This window comes from Haliotis rufescens, unplaced genomic scaffold, assembly GCF_023055435.1.
Source record: "Haliotis rufescens isolate VD_foot unplaced genomic scaffold, xgHalRufe1.0.p SCAF_5, whole genome shotgun sequence".
Lineage (NCBI taxonomy): Eukaryota > Metazoa > Mollusca > Gastropoda > Lepetellida > Haliotidae > Haliotis > Haliotis rufescens.
The window spans coordinates 27,865,175-27,874,545 of record NW_025964223.1 but is presented as its reverse complement, the minus strand read 5'-3'; the positions used below and the strand labels follow the sequence as shown (position 1 = coordinate 27,874,545).

Below are 9,371 nucleotides of genomic sequence, written 5' to 3'. Positions count from 1 at the left end.
TGGTACAGGTAACACCGGACCAAAAACAATCATTATCTACAGGTGCAACTCTAGGCATAGTCACAGTGTTTCCATCCTCATTAACGACAGCAGATTACAATAGACATTGGCAACAATGCGGCGATATCTGAGCATTGAAAATCGTGTCAGAGCTTTTAGGATGTTCCAAATGGTTGATGGTCAACGTCGGGTACAGAACGTTTTAACGTCACTCAGACTCCAAAACCACCGGAACCTTTGCAATTGTCGACCTACACTTAGGGATGATAAGTACCTTCTTACCCTGGTCCTGAGTAGCAGGTTTCTGACCTCACATCATTCATATGGTGATCATTTTCATGACACAAACGTTCACATTATGTTAAAAGCCATCATGAGAAGCAGTTGCCTTCTGGCAGCCTCCATTCTCAACGTTCAAAAAATCATCTATCGCTGACACCATGTCACAGGTAAGATCGTTTCCTTTGGTGCCTACATCAGCGTTGGAATCAGTTCTCTTGTGAGATAAGAGCAGGATCAGTAGATATGGTAGTAGTTCCATGCTGGTCCTGGTGGCATAACAGTTATTTCATTTACACATTCTTGTTGGCAATATCACCGCACAGCGCTACATTAATGATACTAGTATATAATATTAGTCTGAAATGTGTTACCATTAATTTCACGAGACCTATGCGTCGTTATATAGATCTTTCAGGATGGGTTCGTCCCCAACGTGGAACTGTGGTCATTGTCTTTATTCGGCAACAAGGCGTATGCAGTATGTGTTGGCCTGCTTGTTATCTTGACGTTAGCCCTATCGAATATCACTGAGATGAAGTTATAATTAGTCGCCCTGTTCACAGAAGCAAACCTGCGGCAACGTTTCATCCGGGAGAGCAAGGTCACACCATAGGCTGTTATTGCGATACCCGGTAATGATATCGAGGTGAGGGCCCCGGACAGGATCAGAAACAGTGTTGGTTTACACAGATACTGACTACCTACAATGCCCGAAGTATTGTCAGCTGTTGGTTTCAACAAAATGTTACAGGGTACCCTTGATCTGCTCCGAATACTGGCTTCCCTTTGGTTTGATAGCTTTTCATCAATAATGAACTTATTCAACCCTATTCATTCATTTTCAGAGAATATACCTTTACAACTTTCAGAAGTTGTTTTGCCTGTCCCTTATAATGGGAGTCATCCTTCTATACAGTAGACAGAAACCCCGTGGTGGCGTGTTTTATAAATACAAGAAATGAAATCGTATCATGGACACAAGGAAATTCATGCCTCACAGATGTTCTTGAATTCAACATTTACAAACAGCTCCTGTATTACGTTTGGTACTTAAACTTGCTGCCCCCTTCATTCAACATTCAGGATCATTTAACTTACTCTCTATTCCTCAATAAACCGTAAGCGTTGTAAAGCTTGCGCTATGTCATGATCATCTTCCCATCTTGTTGCTTAAGTGAGAATCGCTTGTCGATGTAACCAGCTAAAAGAGCTATGTTAACCATGATGCCACATCCATCCTCGCTCAGCGTCTTCGGCCCAGACAAGGCATAGTCAATAGAGGTTATCACGCGAGTGTGTTTGGAAATGGTAAATATCCTGTATTAGGAATAAACATTGTATTTAGCGAGGCTTGGACTTGTTGGACATATGTGAGGCATGAATTTCCTTGTGTCCATGATACGTTTTCATTTCTTGTATTTATAAAACACGCCACCACGGGGGTTTCTGTCTAATACAGGATATTTACCATCCCCAAACACACAAGCGTAAAAACCTCTTTATCATATAATGTCATTCTTTAATTCTGTGCGTGAAAATCGCTTTCCCTTTCTCACAAACATTACCGAAACATTGCGAGTTTTCCTGGAATGCGCGCATTAATATTTATTACGTCAAAGGGTAAGTGATATGTTAGTCGGACAGAGACAGTAGCCAATATAGTTCCAATTGAAATCTGTTTCTTATACAGTGGCGAAGCAACATATACGCAAAACAACAACTGTTGTTACTTGCCTTTCGCGACAATCCATCGGTCCGTCCGCCAGAGTAACTGCCCTTTGTCAAAGGGAAGCTACTCTTACCCTAGTCTATGAGACGTGACGGCCACGGTCAGACGTTGTTGACAGTCTGGCCTGTCATAACGTTAAGAAGTGCTGTCGGATGTACACACAGCGACAAAACGAAAAAGGGTAACAATTCAAACATATTTCGGCCAAATCCAACTATTTTTATATGTGGAAAAGGTTCCAAGCCGCAGAGGTCTACAAGAACAGATATGTAACGTGATCCCATGTTTGTTTAAAAACATTGAAAGTAGTCCCTACTTGATCTTTGATATTTGCATCTCTATCCGCATATGACACCAACGGATATCGTTTTTATCCGTTGGCTTTATCCGGCCGAGAAACCCATCCATTATATGATAAAGAGAGTCTATCTTACCAATCTCTTTCTTTTAGGTCATGTTTGTCTTCTGTTAAACGAAGCCTCACACTAACACAATTGCCTGCAATCAAATGCTTGAAAATGCGTGTGTTAGATATTTATATCTTATCATATTCGCAGATAAGTAGAAAAACGTGTATTATAAATATTCACAGTGTACATAGGTAGAGATAACCTCGTTCTACTCCGTGTACATTGCTCCGATACCTTCAGTATGCACCGCCTGCTCGCTTTCTGTGTCTGCGTTACACTCTCCAGTTTCACCGTTGAAGTGACAGGTATGACTGAATAACGACTTCCGTTCTAAGTATTAGGATGTACGCTTTCGAAATCATGTATGTCGGAGAGTAATATGTGTACTCTTATAACTGGCATTTGTTGTTGTCATACTACAGGTGTGTGTCCAAATGGATGGACCAAATATGACAATTCCTGTTACTCGTTATTTACCAACAAACATTCATGGCAATATGCAAAGGTGAGTAAGATCTTTCAACGTAAAAGGTAAAGAGACACACAAAGAGGTATTATAATTGGTTGCATAGATGTGCACAAATCAAAGTTGTTTTTAATAGCATTAAATGTGTATGTGTTTATATATTATGCAGGCGTTTTGCATCGAGTTCGGTTCTCAGCTCGCAACACTCAACACAAAGACCAACAATGACAACGCCAAGGAATTTCTCAACTACCTAAGACGTACATTTCTCTCTATATTGTTCATGATTAAGTAAAACGGATATGTTTTAACCAGAAAAGCATCTATTCATTATTGATGCATGACATATAGTAACAATATTATTTTTAAAAAGTGCTCGGTTACTTGTATTATTTACTGCATTAATTTCGACAATCTGTTCTACAAGCACGATAAAGGTACAATACTACGTAATACGTTCACCTTAGTTTCTTTAAGATTATATGTGAGGTCTTTTCTCCAGATAAATCCATTTAATACATTTTTTCTCCTACTAAGTGAACGAAAGTGTTTGGATTGGGGCCAACGACTTACACAAAGAAGGTGCATGGGTCTGGGACAGCGATCAGAAAGCAGTTACCTTCAAAGATTGGGCACCAACAGAGCCAAACCAAACATCTGATCACGAGCAAGATTGTGTACTCATGTATTCTTATCATGGATTCCAATGGGCAGATTCCGGTTGTGCAGTCAAGCACAATTACCTTTGTGAAAAACAGTAAGTGCGTAAATGTGAGCCATAAAACCATGTCTAGAATCCAGTTTGTCGGAACATGTGCATGATGTGATTGCAATTATCCAAGTTGGGACGCTACGATTGCATTTTAGTAAATCAAGGTTTTAAGCTATTGCGAACAGTACATATTGATCCGCGATTTAATGTAACATTTTGCAATGTCAGTGTTAACTGGCTGAATGTTTAGTTAGTAGTAGTTTTCTTTCCTTTCAGGTCAGTTCCACAGTAAAGTCATTACATACGGAACGCAGGACCTGAACGTATTGAAAGGAAATATTTGCCACCCTTGATAGATGTATTTACGTTAAAAGAATAAATTAGATTGAGTTTTCAATGTTTGTTTTTTTCATTATTGATATTATGTGTGTTTTAGGTCTGTCGTTCGTTATAAGATGTAATGAGTTTTGGCATACTTCGATTTTTGACCCAGTCACTGCCTTTGGCCTTTAGACAACCCTCTCTGTGTAAAGTATTGCTCCACTTCCGACATCTCTCCTGAAACGCGTGGCTTTATGAGGCTACAATTGTATGTAGGTGATACCATGTGATGTATTTTGTCCAATATGTCTCACAGATTTCTCATCCAACATATAGAAAATGTAAACTTCGCCAATAACTCAGTTATTTCTGCACATATGATTACGAAATGTGATGAGTAATTATGTGGTGTGACTATTAATAATAATAATAATAATAATAATAATAATAATACACATATATTTATGCAGTGTGATACTCTATATACCGCTGTGGCTTCCAATGGAGCTACGGTAACTATGATGAACAGTTATGCATGTATCATTCCGCCTGTTTGACGGAGACTTCTATTCGCATCCTTCTTTACTTCTTTGACTTCTCTTATCTGTGTACAATATTCAGAAATATTCATGTTAATTTCATCGCTTTGGTTTCACAATGGATTACAGCTACTACATCAAGGTTATATTTTGTGCACCGATACACAATTTACCAGTTTGTTACATACTAGTATATAATATTACACCGCCTTCATTTGATATGTACACTTTTACAAAAAGTTGGGGATCGTGACATGTAAATGTTAATACCAAGTATTAGAAATAAGACAAGTGTTGAAGAAAAAAACATCCTATACATGAACACCAAAACACATCCCATAGTTTGCACGTGCGTAGTGCCATTCCTTTCAAAGAAGGTCGATTAATTTCTGTGGACCATAATATCTGTGGCTATATTTCTAATCCCACTATTTCATTTGTGATTTATTTTGATTTCATTCATTGTTTGTGCACGAACTAGCGAACCGGTGCCTGCAAAGCGCGGAGCATCTACGGGCTATTGGCATGCTGAAAACTGGCAGAAGTCAGCGTGCGTGGCCAATACGTTCAATGTTTCAAAGTTTGTGATAAGCAGACTATAGACCAGGTACCAACAAACCCCAAATTTTGACGACCGACCCCGTTCAGTGCGTACCCAGGTCAACGACAAGAGTGCGAGATCGATTGATCGAAAACGAGCTCAAAATGCGAATCAAATTGCTACAAACATGCATCAGGCGATTGGAGTACGAGTACGCGTCAGACGATTGGAAATCGTCTTCATGTAGCTCATGTTCGACGGCCACGTGTGGTGCCACCCCCTTACAAATCGCCATATTGCCAAAAGACGCCAATGGTGTAAACAACGTCGAATCTGGGGTAATCGTCGCTGGTCGTGTTTTCAGATGATAGGCGTGGTCGTGTCTGGCGACGTCGAAACGAACGTCAAGCCATGTCAACCTGAGACCTCATGACAGATCTGGCGGTGAGGGGTGGAATCACTATGACTAAGCGAACCCCACTCCATATTGTGCAAGGAATGGTTAATGGACACTATCGGGACAACATAGTGACACCCATTGTTGTCCCGTTTGCAAGGCGCGTTGGTCGACGTTTTGTCTTTCAGGACAACAACGCCCGTTCTCGCCGTGCATGAATCGCCAATGCTCACCCTCAGCAGCACAACATCCCATCTTACTCCTATCGTCCTTCAAGATCGTTGGCGGTCATAACATCTACTGTACTGAACTACTGCCAATGTGTTCCAAATTCGTTCATTAGCATCACACAAATGTTACTAGAAAGTAATAATTTTAAGTTATTTCCGAGTATCCCCGAGTATTTCAAGAGTATAAGTCGCGTTCTAACTGCATCATAGACAAACTATTTTAAAGTAGATACTATGCCATACACTATACAGCCGATTGAATCAGTTAGTCGTATGTGTTACAATGTATTTTTTCATTTGTTGTGGTTCTTGTGTGGTAACGTAGAAAGATTAACACCGTCTCCCAACTCATTCTTAACGTGATGACAAAGTCCTTCTTAAGAGATCAAAACTCCTAACAATAATGCTTCCATGTGGCATCGTATGCTTCCGTAGTATGTAGACTACGATGAAGATACTACGTCAATATTTCTGTTGCTGGATTTAAGTCTCCGTGTAGGTTAATTTTGAATTGTGTGAAAATATCAAATGACATTCATTGGGATATGACCTCGATTGGCGAAAGGTGTACCATGGCAGCACTATACATGTACATGTACACAATGTACATGCATACCATTTCCAATTATAGTATATGATTTCTTGGTTTCGTGATAAACGATTAATGTTACCTTTGTTTTTTCGTAAGCGTGATATCCAAAAGTTTGATTGTCTAACTTTAGCCAGGTTATCCGTCAACATATACATTGGTCAGCACTTTCTTTATTGTTCCTCGGAAAGTAATCACTTTGCCCGCACACAACACATGCGATAAAAACTGCTTTTAAAATGTGTTTAAATTCGACTTACCAGAGCAAGTAGCACGGAGAATGTTCTTTTGTCTTCTGAACCATATCGGGGGCACGGGTGGCCCAGTCGTCTAAGGAGCCGCGATTCCCAGTGCAGAGTTGCGTCCCTTGGGCACGCCAGAAACCTATGATTGTGGGTTCGAATCCCGATTCGCCCCGATTGTGTTTCTAGGTTTGTCAGCACCATACCCGTGTTCGTGGGTTTCACATAAGTTGTAAACGTCTAAGACCTGCATCACTTCGAGCTTTCCTCCCACATTAAGCTGACACGCCGCGATATAACTGTAATACTGTTAAAAGCGGCGTTAAATCCAACTCATTCACTCACTCACTCTGAACCATATCTATAAAATGGAACTTCAATTGGCACAAATGTAGCAGAATAAAATCTTAATACGTTTAATTGATGATTTATGAATACACAAACCATGACAGCACACATATACTGCGATAAATAAAGGTTATTCTTTTTAGTTTAAATATATTATTAAAATTATTATTTCCATGTTTCCGTTTTGTTCGGATTTCTAATTTTGTTGTGGTGATTGTCACAAAAAGCTACCTGATATATAAACTTTTCTAAAAATCAGTGTACAAATATATTCTCGAGCTCAGCTTATGCTAACAATCTATAAGATGTTAGTATTGATATTCATTATACTGATAAGATATTAATATTTTCATAACATAAATGTGTAATTCATTAAAAATATGAAATTGTACATGCCTTCCATTGCCGTATAATGTGTATTGACGTTGGCAAGAACAATCCGAAGAACATACATTTATTTTGTGCGTCTGTGTCATAAACAGCGTGTCACGAAACTTCCAGATGTCTATGTATTTAAAACTCTCGCAAGGTTCAGAGAACCTCTGAGATCAAGGTAATCGTCTTAGCTCGACAGCATAGAAAGGTCAACATATAGGTCGCCATGTGTTTTATTCCCTGATCTTTACCTTGGAGTTTTGAAGTACAAAGCCACTGGTGCTATGCACTGAACGCCTCAATACAAAAGCATTTTCCATATCCTACAGTTAAGTACATTTAACATCACTGAAAAAGGCAGAATGTTATACACTAGGGTAGACAACACGTTAGATCGTTCGATCGTCGAGCCAGAGAACCGGGTTCGACAACCTAGTTACACAATGAATTGAGCCTAAGGACGCTTTGAAAATGTACTCCTACATGAAAATCTACTGAAATTCATGACAAATATTACTCAAGTTCAAGATAAATCACTTATATTCATGACCGGGTAAGAATAATGGATACCAAAAACATCGTTTTTTATATATAATAGTAACCCTTCATATATATAATAGCATCGCAACGTGTAGCATATATATTTTACTGCTTACTACTGTGATAGTGCTCCGTACAAATTCGACGAACCCAGTAGACAATCCCTATGTGTAACTATGTTTAACATTCACCTGATGATTTCCACGTGGAAATGGGCCTGCTGGCACAACCACATTATCAGCGGAATACAGCCGTTTTTGAGCTGAAGACAAGTTGGCATTGAACAACATGTGATCTACCAGTGACACCAGCATGTGAAAGAAGTGACAGTGTTTAGGGTCGGGTTTACTTAATTGTGTGTTCTAAAATTTATTTTATCATGTATGATAAGCTGTTCTAAAGGGTTATCGACAGCCATAGTAGAATATGTACTTCGGGTGACAAGCTACATAAACGACGTCTGCAATTTGTATACACAAACACCTTTTTCCACCGATAATCAGTTCAGGTTAATCGTTCTTCACCCTCGTAGTGAGGTTCAGTTTGCAGGTATAACATTGGAAGGTAGGAATGTTTTCAATTGATTTATGACATGATCGGCGCAAAATATATCCGAGCTACTAGAAATGGGAATTTATTTCTTTGTTCGAGGTATGGATTATCCAGCGGTCGATGGACCAGAACAGACATAACGCAGTGTTGCGCCTGTGCAAGGATTACTATACACGAATGTTTAGATGAGCAAAACTGACGCACCTGGTACCCCAGGAAATATATCCTGGCCAAACTACTTAGCTGTAACCAGATCAGTTAATTTTGTAAGGTCCACACGAAGTGTGACGGGGGGTACAGGAACGGAGTCCGTCCGTCCGTCCGTCCTTCCGCTTCTCAATGTTGTCAAGTTTTCTCAAAAACTATTCAAGTTAGAGAAATGAACTTTTAACACTGATGTAACTGATTACGATCTCAAATGAGTTCGAAACTTGGTGTCGTACATAGTGATGGCCCTTGCTCCATGCTTTTGAACTTAGTGCATACTGTGTGAAATTACAAGAATGAAAGTTTGCATGCTTATATATTTAAGGTATAAATTCGCAAACTGGTGCCGTACATTATTGTTTTGCAGAGTCAGTTTGCTTTTCAACTTAGTGCATAGTGTTTGCAATGTGGACAACTTTTTTTCAGAAACTACTGACGTTACATGAATGAAACTTTGCAATCTTATGCAAGAGATACTTGTCAAGACTTGGGTTCGACAATTGGTCCTGCCAAGTATTGTTTTACAGAGTTATGGCCATTGCTCCGTGCTTTTCAACTTGGTGCATACTGTCTGCAATGGGGACAAGTCTTCACAGGAACGAAAGTTTTGCATGCTTATCTAAGAGATACGTGTCAAGACTAAGTTCGAAAATGTTCCCCGTAAATTATTTGTTTTCAGAGTTATAGCCCTTGATCCATGTTATTTTACTTGGTGCATAGTGTGTGCAATGGGGACACTTTTCTCAGAAACTACTGAAGTTAGCTTAGCTATCAAGACTGAGTTAATTTCTGGTGACAAGTGGCTATCTCTTCTAAAGGCTTTATAGGACGCTCTCTCACAGTTTATGGTTTCACGGCTGCATGGATCATGCAGGTGGTCAGCGGCTTGGC

The 9,371-nt window shown here is 39.5% G+C and overlaps 1 protein-coding gene across 1 annotated transcript; it reads left to right on the top strand.

Moving 5' to 3' along the window:
• The first annotated feature begins 2,593 nt into the window (after nucleotides 1-2,593).
• Nucleotides 2,594-3,996, top strand: LOC124112817 (C-type lectin BML-2-like). The gene is made up of 5 exons (XM_046472974.2): nucleotides 2,594-2,726; nucleotides 2,844-2,926; nucleotides 3,057-3,147; nucleotides 3,425-3,644; nucleotides 3,876-3,996. Exons 1-5 carry the CDS (start codon nucleotides 2,663-2,665, stop codon nucleotides 3,889-3,891), a joined length of 474 nt encoding a protein of 157 aa, XP_046328930.2. The 5' UTR covers nucleotides 2,594-2,662; the 3' UTR covers nucleotides 3,892-3,996.
• The last annotated feature ends 5,375 nt before the right edge of the window (nucleotides 3,997-9,371 follow it).

Coding starts and splice junctions, on each gene's coding strand:
- LOC124112817 (XM_046472974.2), top strand. CDS start 2,663: ATGCACCGCCTGCTCGCTTTCTGTGTCTGCGTTACACTCTCCAGTTTC. Junction 2,727..2,843: donor TTTCACCGTTGAAGTGACAG/GTATGACTGAAT, acceptor GTCATACTACAG/GTGTGTGTCCAAATGGATGG. Junction 2,927..3,056: donor ATTCATGGCAATATGCAAAG/GTGAGTAAGATC, acceptor TATATTATGCAG/GCGTTTTGCATCGAGTTCGG.